General features: G+C 34.2%; 1 protein-coding gene across 1 annotated transcript in view; it reads right to left on the reverse strand.

Annotated features, from left to right (window-relative positions):
• LOC145593589 (valine--tRNA ligase, chloroplastic/mitochondrial 2-like) overlaps positions 1–17,539 on the reverse strand; it is a 29,893-nt gene extending 12,354 nt beyond the window's left edge. The window contains exons 1-14 of the mRNA XM_081649860.1: positions 17,338–17,539; positions 17,159–17,243; positions 15,561–15,687; positions 13,338–13,421; positions 11,112–11,206; positions 10,062–10,153; positions 8,304–8,357; positions 7,179–7,231; positions 7,024–7,091; positions 6,701–6,776; positions 5,755–5,838; positions 3,946–4,094; positions 3,753–3,870; positions 3,514–3,630 (exon numbers count right to left, since the gene is read on the reverse strand). Coding sequence (XP_081505986.1) covers positions 3,514–3,630; positions 3,753–3,870; positions 3,946–4,094; positions 5,755–5,838; positions 6,701–6,776; positions 7,024–7,091; positions 7,179–7,231; positions 8,304–8,357; positions 10,062–10,153; positions 11,112–11,206; positions 13,338–13,421; positions 15,561–15,687; positions 17,159–17,243; positions 17,338–17,476 — 1,341 coding nt within the window. The 5' untranslated portion in view covers positions 17,477–17,539. The remainder of the gene's footprint in view (positions 1–3,513; positions 3,631–3,752; positions 3,871–3,945; positions 4,095–5,754; positions 5,839–6,700; positions 6,777–7,023; positions 7,092–7,178; positions 7,232–8,303; positions 8,358–10,061; positions 10,154–11,111; positions 11,207–13,337; positions 13,422–15,560; positions 15,688–17,158; positions 17,244–17,337) is intronic.
• Positions 17,540–24,171: the final 6,632 nt, after the last annotated feature.

Genomic DNA, 24,171 nt, shown 5'->3' on the forward strand with positions numbered 1-24,171 from the left:
GCTCACAGATTCCACACACCATAGAAGGGAGTATGTATATGCCCATACTACTCTATTAGGAAAACAAAGTTGACTTCACATTCTTATAACCACGAATTTACCCTCCATTATTGTATTCTTGGCACCCACGTTCTTGATAATGACCAGGGCCTTTTACATGACCACATGTTTGGTTTTTAATTTTTATAGATGGTTCAACTTGGAGGGGTATTCAGAGAAAGAAACGACAATGGAGATTGATAGTACAATGTTTAAGGCGCTGAGAGCTTGTTCGGCTATGTACCGTGTGGACTAAGGTACACGACCGTGTATTGTACTATACATGGTTGTGTATTTCTCAAAGAAAAAATGCGTAGTCGATTAGGATTAGTAGCATATATGAAAATTGTGGATGCAGTCATGATCATGTTAACAGTCGCATTGTAGAGGAAACAGCTTGTGATGGATGAATAGAACAGATCGTGGCTAACACATTTGTAACACTTTTTTCCAAAAACTCACATCATCGAGTTAAGACTTGTTTACATTTTTTTTATTTATGACTTACAAAGTATTCATATGAGTGGGTATGGTTAGGACTTAGGAGAAAAAAATTGGATAATTTAGAGAGAGAAATATGAATGGGGACCACTAGGAATAATGTGAGAAGGTGAAAATATTATAAAATGATAGTGGGGTTAATAAGAAGAGAGAGAAATAATAAATAATGTGAGTGGGGTTTCCACTTTGGGTAATGGGGCACTTAAAAAAACAGCCGTTTTGAGAAGTGGGCACTTGAAAAAACATAGGGAGAGGATTAAAATGGATGTTACGGGAAAAAGGAAAACACATCAAGTCCCCGTTATGTAACGGACAAAGCCGGCTTTATGTAACGGGGTTTTGCAGAACGGCATATCCAAAATCTGTTACCGGACAGTTGTTACATAGTAAAACGTCCGAGTTTTAATTCCATGGTTAGGAGAGAGTTTGTACACTACTACAATTAGCCTATTACATTATTTAAAATTATAATGTTTAGGTTAGAGAACCCTAAGTGAGGGAATTTTTATTATTAAGAGATCTTAGAGTTAACTCTCATCATCTCATACATTGATTAAAATCATGGTGCAAAGTTCATGGTTTAAGCTTCTCTTAGGCAAAGAGATAATTTTCCACGTAAAAATCTATCTTGTTTTTTTATTGTTATTTCATGTCTATTAAATCTGCACTATTACGTAATGGACTCAAGCTTGTTAGACTCTCACACACACAATTAACACATACAACATAGAGAAAAGATCAAATCTTTGATTGAAAATACTGAAAAGGGGGTTTATACAAACTATCAACTTTAAGCTGCCAAAGTGATTGAAATTAGTGACTGTCACCACTCTCAACTTCTCAAGAGGTCACAACTCTTCGAAGGTTTCACTTCAAAATCTGCCTGCCTCTTCCTTTCCCCTCTTTCAACTTTTAAAAATGCTAAAGCTATTGACAAAATAATACCAGAATCACCTTAGGTTAGTTTATTACATTTTTTAAAGGTTGCTCACCCGATTCACCGGAGCTTAGCTCCGACTAAATCCGGATCCGACTCGGGTAGCACACCTAGCTTATGGTGGGTGAGTCTCCCAACAAGAGTTTCTGCATACGATGAGGCTCGAACCCGAGACCTCCCTTAAGCGACATCAAGTTGCTTACCACTTGAGCCAACTCTTGTTGGTGGTTAGTTTATTACATATTATACCAATTTATTGCACAATTTGTGGCCACACAACCCTTGATCCTAACAATACACTCCTTATCAGTTTCAATTTAGCAAATTTCACTACATATAAATGCTCTCTAAGAAATACTCCCTCCATTACGAATTACTTGTAACACATATCTCTAATTGTTGTCATCACGGTGGACCCCTTCATGTAAGAAATGCTCTCCCTGACAATGGCATCTGGATCACTAGTTATCAATCATCACACTCATCACAACACTCCTCCCTTTTGATTTCCAAAATCCAGACCTCCTTCGCATTCGATTTTCAATTCTTGACCTATTACCTTATACCAATATCTAATTAACTTTCCCTAATACTATTTTCCATTGTAAATTACACTCAAATCCATCATATCAATCAACATAAACCCTCTTCAACCCATTAATCTCTATAATCACCTTAACAGTCTCTTTTTTTTCAAAATTTTTATATCACAAAACTATACTAACATGGTAAGTGGCTGTAATTCGTGATATCTTGTATCAAACTCCTTGCCTTGACATAGAACATCATGTTTTACATCGATCAGATAAACAAAAGTAATTGATGCCATCCCCACAATTTTCTTGCATAGAGAATAGTCATGAACTTTCCAATAAGAGAGTCACTTGTTTACCCAAAATCTGAATCAAAATCCATGGATTTTCATCTCATGTCTATGAGCAAGAGATAGCAAACGCAAATGGCCATTATTTCTTCCAAACCTATCTGTCATAGCATCATCGTACAAGAGCCTAGGGCAAACTTTCCTAGTCAATCATAGGCGACAACAAAACCAATAGTAAGTACATGACAATATGACGTATCATCTCTAGCTCACCTCTCTAGGCTGCCTTAAATTAAATCATGATTAAAGCAAGTGGTCATTTAAAATGACATGGTCACTTCAACAAATCAAATTATTAATAGCCATCGTAAGTAGCTAATTTCTATTGGGAAAAACCATTTTTTATTAGTTCCAACCCCACCCCACCCAACCACACTAGACGCCATCAACGAATATGACAAATCACCAAAACCACTACAACCTAAGCGCCTTTACAAAGCCTAACTTGAAAACTTCTATTAATAGCAGCCATCACAAGTTTACTTTTTTGGGGATAAAAAATAAAAATAAAAAACCAATCTTTTCCACTTCCAAACCCCCTACTCACACTGAACGTCACTAGAGCATGCATGTCATGTGGGTGTTGCTCATTTTTTTTTAACATTAATTCTCATGTATCTTCATACAAGCTCATAGGTGTCACATGCACTCTCCCCCTATAAATCTAGTAATTAGACCCAACAATCCCCACCCCCCCCCCCCCCCCAACCAACAAACAAAGCCTTTGTCCCAACTTGATTTGGTGTTGGCTAACATGAATTGTCATAAGTCCCCTGCCCAAGACACACAGTCACACACTTGTCCAAATGTTATAAAATTGAATTTTTTGGCTAATTATATCAATCACAATTAACGGTTAACAATCTACATAAATTATTTATAGAACACCATTCTCAAACAAAGTGAAGTATGCCGTGAACATTATGAGGCAAGGGAAAATATATAATAATTCCCCTTTGTTTCCTCTCAAAGAATTCACTACAATCATGTACAGCTTTCATATTTAATCAAATATGCAAATTTACTAAGGGCTTGCGCCCATCTTATCAATCCTTATGCATACACATCTACAAATAATGAACAAAGCTAAGAATTATCAAACAGGAATAAAGTGATTAATTAGGTCTATCTCATAACATTATTGATGACTTACCTTCTCAAACCTATCAGGAATAATGGTCAGGTCTCCTGTCTCAACAGAATGAAGTGCTTTCTCAGCCAAGGCCTCCATAGTAACAAACCACTGCTTGCTTACAAGTGGCTCAATTATCTGCTTTGCCAATTTTTTAAAAGAAAGAAAACAGTGTGAGTGACGTATGAAAAGGAAAATGCATAGTTTTGCTAAATATTGAATTAATTACAGCACTTCGTGCCCGGGTCAAGTACACGCACTTCTCCACCTCGTTGCGATCTAGGAACTCGTAAGGTGTGGGGTTCCTTTTTTACAGCTAAGCCTGTCTCGGTGAGATCCTTCCAAAGTTTTTCCCTAGCCTCAAAACGGTCTAGCCCACTGCAACAAGCATAATCAGATAGATCAATATAACAGACATGACCATTGGCAGTGCACTAATACTCGGAAACTTACCAATAAAGTCCAGCAACTTCATTCAATGTTCCATCCTTGTTCATAACATTAAGTATCGGGAGACCAATCTTTCTAGCTAGTAGATAGTCATTATGATCATGCCCTGGGCTTATCTTCAAGACACCAGTTCCAAATTCCTTATCAACATACTGCATTAATCAACAAGCATCTGAAATTATGTATCATACAAAGTAAACACATGCATAAACTGCAAATATAATCATGCAACAAACCTCAGCAGCACTTGCAATTGGTACTAATACACACAAGTACACAATACAACACAGCAGTAAACAGAACTGGAACAGGCATTGAAACAAATCAGGATAATCAATAGCCAAAACAAAACAATACAAATGGTGAGTATTAAAGAGACTCAATAACTCTCCCACATAACCTATGACACTTCAATATGCCGTCTTCTGTTGATCACCTTTCCTATTTATTTACGGCAATTCCTGGGACAATTCTAACACCTAACATGCCAGCTCTATACGCTGCCAATCAACTGCCCTTTAGGTCCTTTCCCACAAGCAATTCCCTTCCCTCCCTCTTCTGTTTGTTCTTGCATCAGGAGTAAGTTTGAATTATTGGTGGCCTTTCTTTGCCAGTCACATACAACTTACAAAGTAACGAGCCTCCATAACAATATGTATTTATGATCATGTGGATTATCTTTTGACTCTTTGGAGTTGATCAGAAGCTCACAGCACAGGGGTTAAGCAAGTAACTCTCAAGTAATGTCTTCAACTTGAGGATGGTGATTCTTTTTTTCTGATCCAAAAAAAATTAGTCCTCTACTCAAGAACATTGCTTAAATTTCTGTATAATGTTCTCGGTCAATGAAAATTGGAAAATAAAATACATAATAACAAGAAAGAAAGAAGAGGATTGGCAGACTTTTAATAGAGAATCCTTATAGGTACCGATTGGGCAATACGAATAATAATCGAAATGATCTGTAAATGCCTAATTTCTGTCAGAACCCTCATAGCGGTGTAGAGCAGTACCTGATGTTAAACTAGCTGTGTTGGGATGACATAATGTGTGATTTGACATGACTTTTGACTAATTTATTACATGGAATTACCAGAGATAGTTCTTGTGGATCCAATTACATGAAGCATTTTTCAGTATCATTCCCTACACTCTCATAGTATAATCGTACAATGAACCCGATAATAAAAAAAGGAAATTAAGAGAAAGCTTACAGATTTGTATTTCAATTAGTGTAATCAAGTAATTTAGGGCTTGTTTGGCATTGTTTTTTGTTTTCAGTTTCCAGTTTTTTTGAAAACAAAAAACCAAAAACAGGAAACTAGAAAAAGGTGTTTTCACTTTTCAGTTGTCAGTTTTTATAATTATCATGGTTTTAATAAGTTTGACTAATTTTTGATTCATTATGTGACATATATCATATGATTTTAAAAAACAAAGAACCAAAAAACAAAAAGCCACAATGATGCCAAACGAACCCTTAGTTTTCAACTTTTCATGATCATATTACAAGATGCTCATTGCTTATTATTCAAAAAAAAAAACAAAAAAAAAAAAAAAAAAAAAGATTCTCATGCTTAACTTCTTCCATGAAACCCACTTACTTCTTATTCCTCCCTTGCTTTATTACTTGATCAACCCTACTTAATCTTATTTGTTTATTTATTTATTTGTAGGTAAGGAAGGCGCCCTACTAGACTGGAACCTCTTACAGATCAATCCGGCCCGGGCTAGGAAAAGGAACGGTTTTATGAGGTCAAAGAAAAGTAAAGGTGCCAAAAATCAGAGGACACAAACAGGTGACGATTTTACCTTATCTGCAATAATTGGGATATGACGACCATATGTCATCGGTACGATTGCCTGACAGCCTACATATTTTGCATATCGTTCATCCTTCAAAACACAACAACCTTGGTCAGAATGCAGAAATAAATCATAAAAAAAAAAGCTAAAATTTACTGCCAAGCGTACAATATATGTCACTGACAGCAGCCTCTACCATTCTTCAACTGCAGCTGCACGTTGAATCTGGTAACGCACAAGTAACCAGACATACTTTTACATGCTCAATAATTGACAGGACATGTACCATTATCTTGTAATGTGAAAAGATACAGCTTTTAGTAATGAAATTCATATTTTCGGTACATGTCACATGAAAGGATCGTAGAATTTGATCTAGGATCCTAACCAATACAAAACTGATCCCATTAATCCTCCCTTAGTCCTTACAGTACAATCCTATGCTAATAATGCTGCAAAATCCTAATAACCTATAGGTCCTAAATATGGTAGCTAATCTGCTAGTTATCCTTGAGATTATTTCCTAGCAGATTCGCAAGACAAAAGAAAATGACAAGTTGATTCATCAAGTGTTAGTCTCATTTATCATAAATTGAACCTAAAAAGTATATTTCTAACAGAGACCAATAGAACATTGACAAAAAATTAGATATAAATTCATTGAATATGACCAAGTAAAAGCATCAAGGATACCGGACCTACATGACAACTATATTTTTTGTAGATTATTAGTAATTAAGAACAAATGCTGTTGATACAATAATGCCTTCAGGTCCACTGTCATCATTATATCCAACTTTCTCTTAACATGTGTGTAAGAGAATAAATAACACTGCTTATTACTTGACAGATATTCTAGAAAGATGCGTGTAAATGAGAAAAACTTCAACACAATTATTCCAATCATACAAAACAATTAAAATCTGGGAACAGAGAAGATAATGCAGTAAACCTCAGGATTAACGGCGATAGCTGTATCACCAAATAGAGTCTCTGGCCTTGTTGTTGCGATTGTCAGAAAGTCCTCCCTTCAAATGAAAAAAAAAAAAAAAAAAAAGGTTTCACTTGGCAAATTAGAAATATTCCAAATAGTGTACCAACATACATCAACTCTCATATTTATCACAATGACAAGACAAAAGGAGGTCGCTCCAGTACAAATTAAACATATAAGCCCTTCAAACTAAGAAGCAGCTACAGCTTATAAGAACTGGTTTAAAGGAGAATATAGGTCTAACGTATAACTAGAATAGGAAAATAAAGCATAACCATCACCTTGAGCCTCCAGCCACGCGATATCTAATATGATAGAGAGCACCCGGTTCTTCAGAATATTCCACTTCCTACTTGTATATAGAACATATGACTCAAACCCAAGAAAAATCACAAAATAGAAATATCAGCAATACCTTCACCAAACATGAACTTACCAAATCTGAGACAGCTGTCTGAAGATTAGGAGACCAATTTACCATGTATGAACCTGAAACATTCAACCCATGCATATTCAATTGTCTACTAGATGCATGTGAGAACCTTGCATCTTGTACTATTAAAGTTTATTTTAGCAGTTAACCACAATCACCTAAATATATTTGTGAAAGTCAAATTTTGTGCAAAAATACTTTGTGTAGAACAAAATATATACTTGGCTGATAACACTTTAAAGAGGAAATAAAAAGTGGGAGATACATTTGGTAACTTATCCCTTTTCTGTCACAACAAAGACTTAGCAGGGCATCACCATACACTTGTTTAGAACAAATTCAAGCAGTTAATTCAAGAACCTATCCAAGAAGATAGAAGTAAAAGACAGACTTTATGTGCCATAAGTGTATCCGGGTGTCAACACAAAACTTGAGAAGCACATATTCACAGAACAAAAATAGAACTTGAGAAGCACATATTCACAAAACATATACAAAACTTGAGCAGCACATATCAATAACTTTATACTAAAACAGACACCGGGGTGACACGTGTCACATTCTGGTGCTGTTTTTTCCCTCCAAAATTCTCCTTTTATTTTAAGAATATTTGTATAATACAACTATTATAATATTCTTTCAAATCATTTATATTATCTTTGTAATAAATATTTACCTTTTTATTTGATGTTCTTAATTCTTCCATACACATTTACCTAAAATCTTAATCCAACTCTTTTTAATTGATTCATATAATTGAATAATTGATATAAATTACTTTAACCGGATAACTTATTATCAGATTTTTCCAAAAAAGTAATAAAGTAATGAAGCTACTATAACACTAACATGACTTAAATCTTTAAGCGTGTTTTGTGTGCGGCATAACCTTTATAACACTGACCGCCCTGTAATATTTTTTTTTATCTAAAACAATATTAATCTTTTGTTTTAACTTCTATATATTGGATGTGTATGTTTTATCAAATTTTATTTGTTAAATTTGATTACTTTTTTTAAAAAAAAAAAAAATACATATATATACATATTTACCGTGCATGATACCGGGGCCTAAGATGGTTTAGAGTACATAACTCACATTTAAAAGATAGACATCAGATAATCTACCTTGGTATATTAGGCCTTTCTCATGGAGCCTCACAAAGGCTTCTACCACAGCTCCTGCAATAGTAGAAATTCTTAAATCATAAACATTGCAATGATTGCATTGTTTTGAAATGTGGATACAAAAAAAAAAAAAAAAAAAGAACTTCTAGAACAAACAATTTATTAAAGCTACAGAAATAAAAGGTTAGAGAAAAGGTCATTCGAATGATGGTTCATGGCTAACCATTTGCTAAGGTGATGGTTAGAACTGGCCAAATTTTCCTCTAAGAAGCATATTTTTAGGCAACTTTATGGACCATATAACTTTATATCTCTGTATCTTTGTAACAGTTTTATTTAACTTTCATCAACACTACAAATCCATCTTATTTTTTATTCATAACTTTGCCTGTCTCTCTCATGATAAATGCCTTAGAATGAATTTGCCCTCCCGTTTTAATGCTACATATGGCAGAGACTTTGTAATCAGCAAGACAAAGACTGCTTTAGGCTCCTCCAATACAATCTAAAACTATTAGCCACGATAGAAAACATTTATCCAATTAACTTTAGATATTCTTCTTAACTTCCACATTATTGGTCCAATCAAACATGGTCAAAGAACATTGCTGCTACTTTCCATCTAAGAGCCTCACCTCGGCCACCAAATTATATAGATGTCCAACATCTCCAATTTCCAATCTCGTTCTAGCCATTAAATGTCCTCTTAGAAGAGAAATTATTCCAGTACTAGACTATACACCACAAAAACTCATTTACTTTAAGGCACGTATTTTAAACCTTATGAATTTTACAATTAACAACATAAAGAAACAATAAACTGATTGAAAGCAATCCCTGAGAAAATAACTTAATGAACTAGTGAAATGCTCCTCCTAGCGGCATGCAGTTATCAGAATCAACAAAGGATCCTCAGACATGACAAGAGTGAAGAGATAAATGCCCACACATTTTGCTGAAGAGAATGAAGTACATAAAATCACTAAATTTTAAACAGAAAAAGTACAAAGGAACGGAACAGTTTTGGAGTTTTGCCGTAAACTAAAATCAGGTATAGTCAAAAATAATCTGGGTCGCCACAAGAAGTTCCTCAACCAAAAAACATGCCAAATTGATTTGGTGCCTCAACTGTAATGCTCCAAAATGAACTCGTATCATACATCAAAAAATGCAGCACATGTAGTACTCCTCTATTCTAAGATCCGATGACTTCCAAAAGGATGATAGAGTCGCCTCTTTCTAAAATATGCATGGCATATTGACTTCATCACTCAACTCTATATTAGCTATATGCTAGGTTAAAGAATTTTGTTCATACAGATTTGCAGGTTACCTTCTGCATGCAGTACCAGATAGATAGATGAAACATTTTCCACACATCATTCCTACAGGATTTTTATAACCTTTTTTCAATGACACAAAGCATACCTTCAGCCTCAAAAAGATGAATCCATAGATCTCACCAAGAAAGATGTTTCCCATCAAAACAAACACAGTCTATATGGTTTCAGGTTTTCCTAGATTCAGTTTGTCAGAGATCTCACCATTAGATACATTCAAAACTTGTGTGCAAGTAACAAAATACAGATGGATAAGCTTCTTGAGTTAGAATACATTTTTGGGGCATCTTGTCCTCGAAATTCCTTCCACTTCAGCACAAATACAATTAATTATTTTAAAATGTAATTATCAGATGGTTTATTAATCAAATAAAACAATAAAAAAAATAATTAATTAAAAAAAAAAACATTCTCTTACGACTTAGGTGTTCATCAAGAGTAAAATGCTCTCGACTCCAATCACAAGAAGCCCCAAGCCTCTTGATTTGTTTTGTAATGGTTCCACCATACCTATAAGTCACAAAAACGAAGAAGCATTGTTATATCCACAGCACAAATTTCTAAATAGCAATTATAAAACATAACAAGTTATATGCAATGCAATAAATGTCTACTACATAAAATAAAAGGTAGCAAAAACCATTTCTATTAACAAAAATTAGAAGGTAGCACAAACCCTGAACCCCTTCATCCAAAACTTTTCTTTGAAAACAACATTTTAAAATCAATTAATTTGGGTTCAACTATGACACAAACATTTTCTCTCCATTTTATTTCTTCCCTATCAATGCAATTATCATTGGTGGAATTAACGAATGAGAATAGAGAAGGAATTGCATTTATAAGCCAAGCAATGGCAATTCCACCATACATGAGTAAATACATTGTTTAAGATATTGATTTGTGTACTTCAAATAAACAGCCAGCATCTGCATATTCAATCACTTGGACACTACTTAGATCCCTGTGTTTTTTTATAAAACAGTCTCATATCACTAGTCCCATATAGATAACGTAAAACGCGCTTATCACCATACCAGTGTCTTCATTGAACTATATCTTGCTAATAATTTACTACAAAAGCTGCATTCGGCCTCAAATATGGGATTTTTGGAACCTTTGTCTAGTTTTTTCCTCAAGTGGAAACTTATGCATATCTTTATGGGATTAACTATGAGTAATACCACATTAGAAGGTAACTTAGTGATATAGTTGTTACATCCACCTTAGTATGAATAACTCATAACACGTTTGTTTTTATTAATTTGCTAAAATGTCCGATCAAATAAAAGCATGTGAATAGTGCACAACACAATGAGGAACAATTTTTTAAAAAAATAAAAAATAAAAAATAAAAAATAAAAAGGGAGTATGTATTTGTGTGCATGAGCATTTAATTTCATAAGAATTACTTTTGAATCAAGAATCGCTAAGTGTAAATGTCAATAAATTCAAGAATCAAACTTACTTCTCCTTCCACTTCCAAACATGATTAACAAACTCATCTCTGTCTAAATCAGCTCTCTTTATTCCCTCTGAAGCAAGCATTCTTTCAACAACCAACTACAAGAAAAGAAACACAGCATCATCGGTTTATAAGAACATCTGTTTTTGAATTTGAACAAGAGGCAAAAATTTAAAAATTTTAAAAATGTTAAAAGATAAACCACACTTTCTGAAAAGTTACTCCCCAAAAAAAAAAAAAAAAAAAAAAAAAAAAATGAAAAAAAATACCACACTAATTGATCCTAGTCAAACTTGGCATGTAGCCACAACTCATTACATTTTAGAAAAGTTTTTCAGCCCAAAAGATATCCATATCCCCTTTGTCCTTATTTGTTTGCGCCATAGGCAAAATGTGCTTTAAGATTATACAATAAAAATTGCAAGTGGATGGGTTTTTTTTTTTCACTTCTATGAGTGTATGCAGGTGGGTAAATGGTGGAGATATGTAACTATATACGAAGTAGGAAACGAGGTAATCTTCAAGGGATATTCCAAAAAGAAATAGGGACGGAGGGAGTATATGATATATCAATAGGGCATAGGGATCTATATGAGCCAATCTCAACTGAGTACTGTTCTGTTCTTGTTTTTGTTCAAACTTATTTGAATAAGTTGAACTCCAATTTAACCTTGAGGTTAAGTTGAGCTCAAAAATCTGTTCAAACCAATTCAATTAGACATTAAAGTTATTGAATGTGTTCAGCTCAATCAAACCTAGCTCATACAGAGACTTATTATTCCTTTTATAGCTACTTTTGGAATAATTATTACGCTCATTTCTTGTTGGAGCCAACAGATGTGTATTGTGTTAATGATCAGAAACTTAGACAAAACAAAACCAAAAAAAAAGCAAGTGTTGCCAATGTTTCTTCAAATATTGTTTATAAGACGCTTCAAAAATACAGATCTTTTTCAATTTACAGTTTCCATACATATAGTTTTTATAGAATGATAACACTTGCAAGACTACAAATTGTTAACGACCTATACCTCTCAACTTGTGATTCACAGCTTACTCCTTTCCCTTCAGTACTTACTCTTAATGTGTCCCTAGGGAGTATTGATTAGCAGCACCAATGTCAATTTTCAGTAACAGTGACCAATTACCAGCCCAATGAACGCCACTCATTGTAGAAACTGCATTTGGCATCACTTATGGTATTTGTGTGTAAATGACTTTTATTTTTATTAGCACCACAATTTTTCCTAATTTCCAATGCATACCTTTGATCAAAAATAATTTTCAATTTGTATTTTACAAAAACTAAAACGTTGATAATTTGTATATACACACTTTGACAAATCTAATGAGATCCTTTTTTTTCTTGGTATATATTAGTACAAAAATATGGCAAAATTCCGCAAAGTTTGACAAAGAGAAACGAACGGTACAAATAAAAAATTAAAAAATTAAAAAAAAAAATAAAATAAAAAAAAAAAAGCCTCTTTTTTTCTAAATTTATAACTTCCATTGTTTACACGCAATAATATGCAACTTTCTTCAAATCTTTGTTCCATTTAGCTCCACGCAAATTTCTAGCCATAATGTAATTTGGAGGAAGTGCCTAGATGATGTTGAAAACGATCCCCCTTCCCAAACCAATGGCACAACTACTACCAAGCATCCAGGTCACACAATCACTAAAAAAAGGGGGGTAATCGAATTCAATATAGTTAAGTTTATATAAGTTGCTAGTAGGTCAACTGTAATTATATTGTAAAGCCAACTTCGCAGCAATGGAATGCCGAGTATATTAAGTTAGGAAACAGAAGGGAAAGTCATACTAGTCATTTTCATGATGAAAATAAAGATTTTTAAAATAATAGTAATGGAAAATAAAGGTGCCCTGCGTGCTGGGAAGTCTTACATTGATGATATGGATTATGGATGAAGATGAAAGTACTAATTGATAACTTGCAGAGGCTGTGTAAGCAAGTCAACTAGTATCATGTTCAATGGAGGACAAAAAGGAGACTGGGGGGTGCAAAAGTGAACTTCAGGAAGTCAACATGAGTTATTTCAAGAAACACTCACATAATTAGCCAGTTGCAATTTTGTCCAAACGAAAAAAAAATGGAAGCGATGAAGATAACTAAACTCTATCAACTCCACATACGTGCAACATGTTTCTGAAGGGGTAATCAACTAATCACATTATGTTTACCAGGAACAGATCCAGAACCAAACCTGAGTAGCTATGCCTGCATGATCAGTACCAGGAATCCACACTGTAGGTCTTCCTTTCATGCGGTGATATCTAACCATAATATCCTACAATAGACCATAAAAGGCATCAGACTTTAGAAACTCCCAGAAACCTCCCAGCTGAAACATCAAGCAGGCAGCTGTATTGTAGAAAAAGATGAACATTTATCCATTAAAAACCCCTTCACTTTTGATGGACAAGCAAAGCATCACATAAGATAAAAATGAGGATAAAATTCAAGATGTCACATAAAGGGACACTTCCAAGTGCCAAGCAAGCACAAGCTGCATAAACATAAACCCTACATAGGAATAAGCCCATAAAGTCATTTAATCTCAATTGGCATTGTCTAGGACACCAATTTCTAAAGTTGAACCATTCTTTATTATTACTTTCTCCATCTAAGACAAGCTAATTGTAGCAACCCCATTAAGCCTTTTTTATTAAATATAGAAGCCACATTTAGGTTAGAAAAACACCATTCGAACCTTGGGAGTGTTATCGATGCACTTAAAGTCTTATGATCACAAATTCAAAGCAGCTTTTGTAAATAAACCAAACCATAAACAATAATATAAAAGTGATCTAAGAAAAATGAAATTAAATTATACTCCCAAAACCATTACATATCAAATCCAATATACCCTTAATTACAAAAACCTTCTCTTAACTTTGATAATTTATTCTAAGCCCTTGCTCACTCATAGTTATATACCTTTACTGACATAGATGAAACATGAAATAGAGGAGAGACAAGCTCCCAGAAATCATTAAAATGACTAATTCCAACTTAATCCCATAAAATAACTCAATTTATTTCTATGATGCTTTTGGGCACATAGAATAAGAACACAACTACAACAACCAAATTAGTTGCCAATGCACGATTTTTAGCCATTAACATCTCTAATATCTATTAGTAAAAATTATGAAAAGTTGATAGTAAAATATACATATATATAATCATCTTATATTCGCTTAAATCTTTTTTCATAAGATTCAAATTCAAATGGAAACTAGTACCACTCGTTTAAAACTCCCTTAAATTTTATTTGTATACCCTTTTTGTTTCTCACTTTACACGACTTTAAACTTTTATTCAATTAATTATATTGCTATGCTCTTGTTCCTTTTCGAATGGTTCCTTATGACAATTCAAATTAGCCGACCCCAAATCATTTTTGGGACTAATAAGGCTTTATTGTTGTTGCTGGTTTAATTTATCTTTCACATTCTCTCTCCAACTTCATCTTACACCCACCCACCCACCTTTTACAATTTCTCTCCTACAGTCCTACTTTATTGTATAACCCCTTCCCCCTCTTTTTACATCTACTCTCTTACCCACAATCATTAAGAGTAGTACTAGGATGGGTAACCTATAGAGAAGTCCTCATGTTAGTTCATGTTGACGACCCCACTCATGGGATTAAGGCGTTGAAAGTGAAGAGTACATTCAATTATAATAGAGTCATAGGTAATTAAACAAGTAAAGAATTTAAGGGGGTTCTCATACCTTTAAATATTTATATAAAAATTAAAATAATTTAAAATTTAATAATATTTGGAAAAAGAGAGATGAAATATACTCTCAGCTAAGCCCAAGTTCTAAGTTTAAAGTTTTACATTATTTTGTTTTGTTATGTACTTTCATGCCTCCAAAAAATCTTTCCCATCAAAGCTACATATGGAGAGAAAGGGAAAAGAAATACAAGGGGCATCGCACATCCATCATAATCAATTGATAAGAATAAAGAAAGAGAAAAAAATTATCTATATGTTACATATGAATAAGGCACAGAAAACCTCATGGCCATGAGCTCAATAAGCTATATAAAAGCTAAAAACATCGTCCAATCCGATAAGAAAGCTCAATTAGACATTTACTCCCGATGTATCATATTATTACTCTCTAATCATAAGCAAAATAGCTAATATGCGGAGTACTATGGCCCATGCAACTCCCAAAAGTCACATAATGGACCTGTTAGGTTGTAGATGATTAAAAAAAATTAGGCGGAATCCCAATAATTCCCAGCAACACTTTATATTTTCTAAGGAAAGCCGCCAAACTACAAATGCAAGAACAAGTACGTTCCATCTCTACACTAGCAAATCACATAGTGATAGTACACATGCAAGAACATGTTTTCCGTCCATGAAACACATAAAACGATTAAGAAATCAAACATTACTTCACCAACCTCAAGAGTTACGAACATTGCATGCCCCATATGCAATGATCCTGTTACGTTAGGTGGTGGCATTGAAATAACAAAAGGTTCACCTCCTTGATCCATATTTGGTTTGAAGTAACCCTGAGAATCCCACCTGAAAGCAGCCACTTCCACTTTAAGATGCCATAAATTGCCTTCAACATAAAGAGGACATAACAAGAGAGAGAGGACCCAAATGTGGCATAATATAACTTAAGTTGAACAGAGACCCATGTAAGTTAGCAAATAATTCATATAGGCATATAAAAATAATCTAAAAATAAGGGAGGGGGGATGCAACTTCCAACTCAATAAAGGCTACACTAAGTTTGGATTGGAAGATATGAAGGGAATGAGAAGGAAAGAAAGTGAAAGATACATCTTCCCCGTTTGTAGATAAAATATGAGGGAAGAGAAAAGAATTGGAGGGATCCATTCCCTTACCTTAAAACCAAATCCTTCTATTTCCTTCTACAATAATACAAATATACAATATCTATCCAAACTAGTGTTAAGAAAGCTTAAAAGTGAAAGGGAAATATGCACAATGGTTAAAACTATGTTGCTTTGCTTGGTAAATGAGTGTCTGACGCGGCTGTTTTATGAAAAAATTCCATGATTTCGGTCAAAAATAAGGGTCTTAGTGTCCTACCCATGTCCAAAAAATGTCGAGGATCCAACGCAAATAGAATTGAAAAGTGCAAGCAACATAAGCTAAGAGCAAAAGCTTTTATTTTATTTTTTTTTTCTCAAAGTCAAAATTTCTTTTTGCTATACATATCCAATTAAACAGTATCTCACCGCCCATTCCCTCTTCTCATCTACTACTACATTTTTATGATTTCAAAAAGGGATTACCATTGTAGCATTCACCATTGTAGCACATCTTTCTAGCTTGGTAAATATGAAATGAATAACAAAAAAATTGACAAGTAGCATAATTAATTGATGTGGCATGCTAAGCTATAAGATAATTTAGACCAACTCCAAAAATAAAAAAGTTAAATAAATAAATAAATAAATAAAAATTAAGCTCCTCACTTCATATTTACTAAGGGTCAAGTAATGTATGGTTTTGATTTTTGACACATAAAATTCAACGAAACTGAAAAAATAATTGTTCAAGAATATCAGCTACTCCCTCCGTCCCCAAATGATAGTCCCTTATGGGCAAAAATCACGGGAATTAAGAAACTTAAATAAAAGTAGTAAAATTACATTGGAAAGATAAGTTTACATTGGGTATGTAAAATAGTAGAGAGAGAAAGTAATAAAAGTACATTGGAAAACAAAATTTATATAGGAAAGATAAATTTGCACAAATATTGTTGTAATTATAGAGAATTTTGATAAAAAATTGATATTAATGGTACTTGAAAAAGCAAATGAGACTATCATTTTGGGACTAAAAATTAGCCATAAGGGACTATCATTTGGGGACGGAGGGAGTATAAATTTGCTGTTTGCAGATAAGTAAGATAACAAAGAGATAATGCAATGCAAAAAGTCGTATTAAACCCCATTAATTGACAATATAAATTAAACAACTTCATAGCATTACTAGTTAATTAATGTCAAGAACACACCAATTGTAAATACGCTCCTCCCAATCAAAATCAAACGATTTTGCCACCTCCGGCGAAGTAAACACCTCATTCTTCGAAGCTGAAACTGCAAACAAAACAGTAATTTTAAAAGATAATTATAAATGAAGAAGAATTATACGAAATTAAAAGTGGGAATTTCTTCCACAATAAAGAACTACCGGAGAAAAGCCGAGGTCTGAAATAGGATAAACGAAAAGAGGAGACATTGATTAAGAAGCGACGTTGAGAGAGAATAAGAGGTTTGAATTTGCGAATGGAGCAAGAAGAGAGGATTAAAGGGTTGGCAAGTAACGCCATTGTTGTGCTCCTCTAAGAGCTTCACCAGCAGATTGTGGTGATGGCAAGACTTTTGAAACGGGTCTTAATTATTTCATCCATGATTCCATGTTAATGAGCTAGCTTAACGGCATGTTCTCATTGATTAAACTGAACTAAACTGACATGAGTTGAACTAAATTAAAATGAATATTTTATAAGAGAAGGAAATTATGAGCTGAACTGAATTTTAACGTATGAGAATAGGCCCTAAATTGTTAGAATTTATTATACTCCCTCCGTTTTTATTTACTTGCAATACACCTCTTTGACACGCATTTTAAGGGAGATATTATACTAAATAAACGGATAAATTAAATCACAGGATTTTACCATCGATAAGAAGAAAGGGATAAGTTAAAGTTTCATAGCTTAATTAATTCATTACTTAATTCAATCAACTCATTAAAAAGCGTGATAAAAAGTGTTTTGCAACTATACAAAATAAAAAAAAATATAAAAAAAAATAGAGGAAGTACTAGATAGTACTTTAATCTTCATATCAAATTAATCACTAGTTTTTAATTGCGAAATCGTACCTGATTCCATGATAATTAATCGAACCCTTCTTGATTATGCGTAGTTGACTCAAATGAATAATACAATAGGAGAGTGAATTGTACTGTAGAGGAACTAGGGTTATTTTTGCGAAATAAGTAAAGAAATTGTTTCGGGGTTTTTTGTGTCCCTCGGGAGAGTTACAACACTAAGACTGGGTTCAGCAAAGACGCCTGTTCCTACAAAACAACGGAGTATCGAATGGTCGGTGGTCCGCCTCCGAAGACTAAGTTAGTAAGGGTTCGAAGTAAAAACGTGCGTAAAGTAGGTTATCTGCTTGGATTCCAAGCTCAGGTGTTTTTTATCTTGAGAGTGACTAATCAAGCAACATAGTATTAATAATAATAACTATAATAATAATAATAACAATCATGTTAATAATAAAACTTTAACAATAATAGCAAGATCCTAGGCATGATACTAACAAGATTAATAACAAATCCTAGCATGTCACTAAGGGCATGTTCTCTTACGTTGAAATTCAGTTCAGTTCAGTTCAGTTCAGCTGAGTTCAGTTCAGTTCAGTTCAGTTCAGCTCAATTCAGTTCAGTTCTGTTCAGTTCAGCTCCTAATTTCCTTCTCTTATAAAATATTCATTTCAGTTCAGTTCAGCTGAGTCCAGTTCAGTTCAGTTCAGTTCAGTTCAGTTGAGTTCAGTTCAGTTCAGCTCAGTTCAGTTCAGTTCAGCTGAGTTCAGTCAATGAGAACAGGCCCTAAACATCAAGGATTGAAGCTTTAGACTTAACATGGTACTAAAATGCTATTAGAAAGAATAAAAAGCACCTTAAACATGATTCTAGAAAGCAATAAAAACATCCTAACATGCTACTAGGAATTAATCAAATCTAAGCATGCTTTCTACATTAAAATAAAATAGGGAGTAGGCTAATGTACTTACTTCGAAGCCTCGTACCTCTTTCTAATAACAAAATACACGCATTAGTAAACTTCAATGAAAATAATAAAATCAAAGAATTAAATTAAATAATTGAAAGAAAGAGTTAAAAAGTTTAGACTGGTTTTGGGACCAAACACTCAGAAATTATCAACCTTTCACGTCTAGGGCGAAGGTAACTTCGAACTTGGCTAGGTGTTTCTAGATCTTGTGAATGCGGTATTGTGTTTGTTAAAAAGCTAATTTAGAAAGAGAGAGAAAGAAAGCATGTATTGCTCGAGAGAGAATAGAGTGAATTAGGTGATTGTGAATGAATAAAAACGGAGTTTCAGGACCCTATTTATAATAAAAAAAAATAGTCGGAAAAGCATAAAATTTGATAAGGAATAAAACTACAAGTTGTCGCCGTAAAACCACTCTGTCTCTTGGCGACAGGCCTGTCGTTCGGCGATTGCCTGGTTTTCACGTGCTTTCCACGCGGAATCCAATCTTTAACCAAATTCGATCTATGGAATCCGTAAGGAAGCTAAAATCGTATTTTAATAAAATAATAATATTTTATTCCAAATAAAGCTCATCATAATATAATTATTAATTCTAAGTCTATTAGGATTTAAAAGAACCTTCTAGAGAATTTTAGAAGACTATAATTAATCCTAGCAACTTTAGGAATAATAATTAACATTGGGCCCTCCTCAAGATCATTGGGACGCATGTAAAGATCAAACCGGGCCCAGTTTAGTATTTTGGTCATGACTTCCTCATTACTCATCGGAATTGGGCTTATAATATATAGTTGGAAAGCTCTTTGCAAGCCCCATCCAACTACACTATTATTGGACTCTTGTCATGGACCAAACTATACTGGATTGACTATTTTTATAAAATAGAGTTGTTTTCAAAAATAGAGAGAAAGAATTTACATAAAAAACTAACCGCAACACTAGACTTTTCACTCTTTCACTTCATTCAATTATGGTTTGACGCGAAAGGTATTCATCATTGGGTTTGGTTTTGGGGAGACACAAATGGGTGCCTACACACACATGCACATAGTCAATCAACTAATTTAATCACATCATAACCCCATCAATTTCCCCCAATTAGCATCAATCCATTACTCATATATGCTTCATCGTCACCCTAGCAAGTAAACTACTCACAATACATGGAAATCAAGATCAAAACAAAGCTAAACAACAAATTCATCATCATCATATTAATTAAACTAAAATCAATCACAAATCAATCAAAAATCAATCAAACTTTAACAATCAACAACACAATTGAGACCAAAAGTTAAAGATTGCATTAAAGTAAAAGAAATCCTTACAAACTTGCTTCAAATCAATAGGAAAATGCTTAGAATCATCAATCTTCAATCATCAACCATGAATTTTTCTCTATAAAAACCTAGAGTTTCTCTCTCTAAAAATCTCTAATCTAATCTCTAATTAATTCCTCCAAAAATCTCCCTCTCTAAATGTAATCCCCCACATTTTAATTTAATTATAATTTAATTATATGTTATTCTTGTAATTATATTTATGGTAATTTTATTAAACAAATTATTTTATAGAAGGATTTAAAATAAAGTAGTGTTTTTTTTATTATTGATTTACAAATAATCCTAGTCTATTTAGGAATACCACTCCTAATTTAATTAGGAAATTAAAAAGCCCAAAATAAAAACCCTTATACCCCTCCTCCCTCAATTCTCACGTAAAAAAAAAAAAAAAAACTTTCACTCTCCTTTTCCTCCTACTGCTTTCACGAAGAGAAGAGAAAAAAAAAATGAATTGATCGCTGCCGCCAGCCACCACCGCTGCCGCCGTCCACCACCCTGCCGCCGCCCAGCCGACCACCTGCTGCCACCCCCTGCAGTTTGCCTCTTCCTCCCTTTCTCCTTCCCCTTATTTCTCCTTCTCTTATTCTTATTACTTTTTAATTAAAGTTTTAATCTTTATTGAAATTTTGTTTATGAATTATTATTATTATGGTTTGATATTATACTTGGGTTATTAAAGTTTATAAATTTATGAGTTTCATCATGTTTAATTTATTTAATGAATTTTCAGATTTGGTTTAATTATAAATTTAGGGTTTAAATGTTGATTTTTCATGGTTTTAGGGTTTAAAACGTACTAATTAAATTATCTAATTATATTATATGTAAATTATGTTTAAGTTCAATTATTTTGATTATTAATAATTTTCAGATTTTGTATCTTCTATTTTGAAGCCTCTAATTGCGTTGAATTGATGTATTTTTGGGTTTTTAACACACTAAATTGCTATATGATGGCTTTTTCAAATAATTATGCTTATGGGATTATTTTATATGCTTAAACCAAATTTTCAGATTTATTTAACCACTTTAAAGTTGCTGTAATTTATTATTAAACACTATATTTTCATGATTTTAACACCTAAACTTGTAGTTGGGATGTTGTACTATTAGTTTTGGCTAATTGGATTAATTTAAGGACTTTATTTTAATGGTTTGAGAGGTTTTTAAATACTTTAGTATTGCTGTAATTTTAATTGCTTTGGTATTGATTTATTCTTTATTATTTGGTTTAGGAGAGGACTTTGTAGAAGGTGATTTCTAGTCTTTAAAGTGGCCAATCGAATTGTTTACTCAAGGTACGTACAAGTTACAAAACCTTGCTTTTAGGTGCATGTTTAAGGATGGATCGAGAACTTAGTATCATGTCTAGGGATGACTGGGTGAAATTGTTTGGTTATACATTGTGAATTTCATTTGATGTGCACTATTTCTTATTGCAATTATTGGTTATGTACTAATTATGCAAGGTGTGCTTAGAGGCAAAGGTATGTGATTGGTGAAATGATTTAATTATTACTCATTCATGATTTAATGAAATAGGATGAGTAAAGGAATGGTTCATGTCTTATAAGACAAGGTTAAGAGTTTGGGGTGCCTTATGCACTCAAGGTGTTTATACACCGAGGTAGTAAAGGAATAAATAATAAATGTTGCTTGCCACTAATAAATCAAGAATTGAAATTGAAAAGTTGTTTTACTTGATTTAATTGATATTGGATTGATTGAATTTTTATGCATGTGAGTCATCACCAAGTCTAAACATGTAAATCACGTAAAGTGCAAGATGGATGAGCAATAAAACTCTGGATTGGTGCACTTCTGGAGTAATGACAATCAGGGGTTGGGGTACATGGGGTATTAGCCGTGTACTTTTCTCGAAGCCGTCTGATCTACGAGTCTCTTATTTCAAATACTTTTTCAAAACTAGGAGTTAGGTGAGATCTCATACTAACTACGGTCACGGAGTCGCGCCCGTGGTCGTTGGATGTTTATTGATGATTCCGAAAGGAGGCATGGGGTTTTTCTTTATTGATGTTCCAAATGGGACATGGGTTGGACAACCTTGTCTATTGCTAAATCCAATGAATAAATTGAAACGAGTTAGCTACTATTAGCTAGTGGAGTCTTAAAAAATAAAAGAAACGAGTCGTGTGTTGAGTTTGTGATTTAATGATGCGTATGATTGATTATTAGTAGCATGTTAAGTACTTCCTTATTTTACTTTGCAGCTTGTATGTACTCAGCTTTGCTGATTGCGTGCTTTTGTGTGTGTGTCCTTCTTTGGTCATGGCCTTCGCCTTCAAATGACCCTGTGACGATCCAATTTTTACACTTGTAATATTGGGGAGCAGAATAACCACAGGTTCTCTCACATGCAGCATTCATCAGGGTTGTGGGATCTTGAGTAGAGAGTTGGTTGCTTATTTTTTTCGCGTTCCTTGCAAGTTTGATTTTATTTAACTCGATTTTATTTGACACTATTTCTCTTGGTTTAAGTTTGTTTTAACACTGAATTTTAATTACTTACTATTACTTTTGGGTTTTGAATAAGGGCCTTAAAGGTTCCAACTTGTAATACTTATTTTGATTTAAATACTTTGTTTTGAGGTTTATTTAAAACTGTTTTGGTTTTCCGCTGCTAACTTATGAGATAGCCTTAATGTTTGAACACGTGGCGGTAGCACACCAGTAATTCTCTTGGATTTGTTCAGGTTATTTACAAGTTTCTCACAGGTTTTTAAGAGAGAATTATTGGGGTGTTACACTAAAAATAGAAGGAAAAACTATAAACAGGAAAATTAAAAAAGGAAGTTAGTTAGATCGCCCCAAAAGGAACCCGTACAGGCGCGGTCGCGACAAAAGGGAAACGCGGCCGCGGATAAATGGGTACGGAATAGGGACCCAAAAAGGTGGGCGCGCGCCAGGAGCAGGCGCGCCCGCTCCACCAGGCCGCGCGGCGGCACGCGCCCGCGCCCCCAGGCCGCGCGGCGGCGCGCGCCCGCGCCTGAGAGCAGGGCAGCATCCTTCACTCTCGTGCTTGCTCTACCTCGTGCGCTCCACTTGATGCTCTTGATGAACACGGAACATGGCAGAACCAAAAAAGCATCCATAGTGGGTTCAACACCACAATTGGTGCCCCCACGGCTTGAATGCACGCCTTGAAGAAACTTGGAACTTGCACATCTCCATACTCGAGCTTCAAATGGAAGACACTAAGTATCCTTATCAATGCGAAACCCGGGAAGGAGCCTCGGGAATCCTTGGACAACGATCTTAACCTGAAAAAGAACAAAAACAAGCAAATAAAAGGGAAAATAACAAAATAAACCTAGAAATTTACAAAAATAGAAAACAAATTAAGTAAAGTGCAAACTAAAGAAATAAGGGGTAAAACTAAAGGAGACTAAAGAAAATTTCTATGAAATAGCACGAAAATCACCGTAAAAAGGAACCAAATGAGTGCCATAAATGACACTCATTAGAAACGTGCTGGGAGAAAGGGAGGGAGCTTAGGGTCGGGACGAGGAATTGGTTTTTCGAGAGTGGTTGATGATTCAGGTGAGGGAGAGGGGAGCTGCGGTTCAGAGGGAGGGTGGTATGTGTGTAGGGATTTATAGGTACTACGCAGCGGAAATAAACATGAATCATATTCATACAGTACCTAATCCAAGGATCTAATGCATAACACATAAAGAACAAATAATTGTACCTTTGAAGCGTGATTCCACGTGCGATCGAGCAAGAACAAAGGGAGATAAAGAACCCCAAGCGTGATTCCTCTACTTGGTCCACGGGCACAAATTAAACCTCCACTAATGCTAGTTAGTCGTGATTGAACGCTTCAATCAGCCTTCAACGGAGAAGAGAGACACG

The sequence above is a fragment of the Chenopodium album genome, chromosome 19, assembly GCF_948465745.1.
Source record: "Chenopodium album chromosome 19, dcCheAlbu1.1, whole genome shotgun sequence".
Taxonomy (NCBI): Eukaryota; Viridiplantae; Streptophyta; class Magnoliopsida; order Caryophyllales; family Amaranthaceae; genus Chenopodium; species Chenopodium album.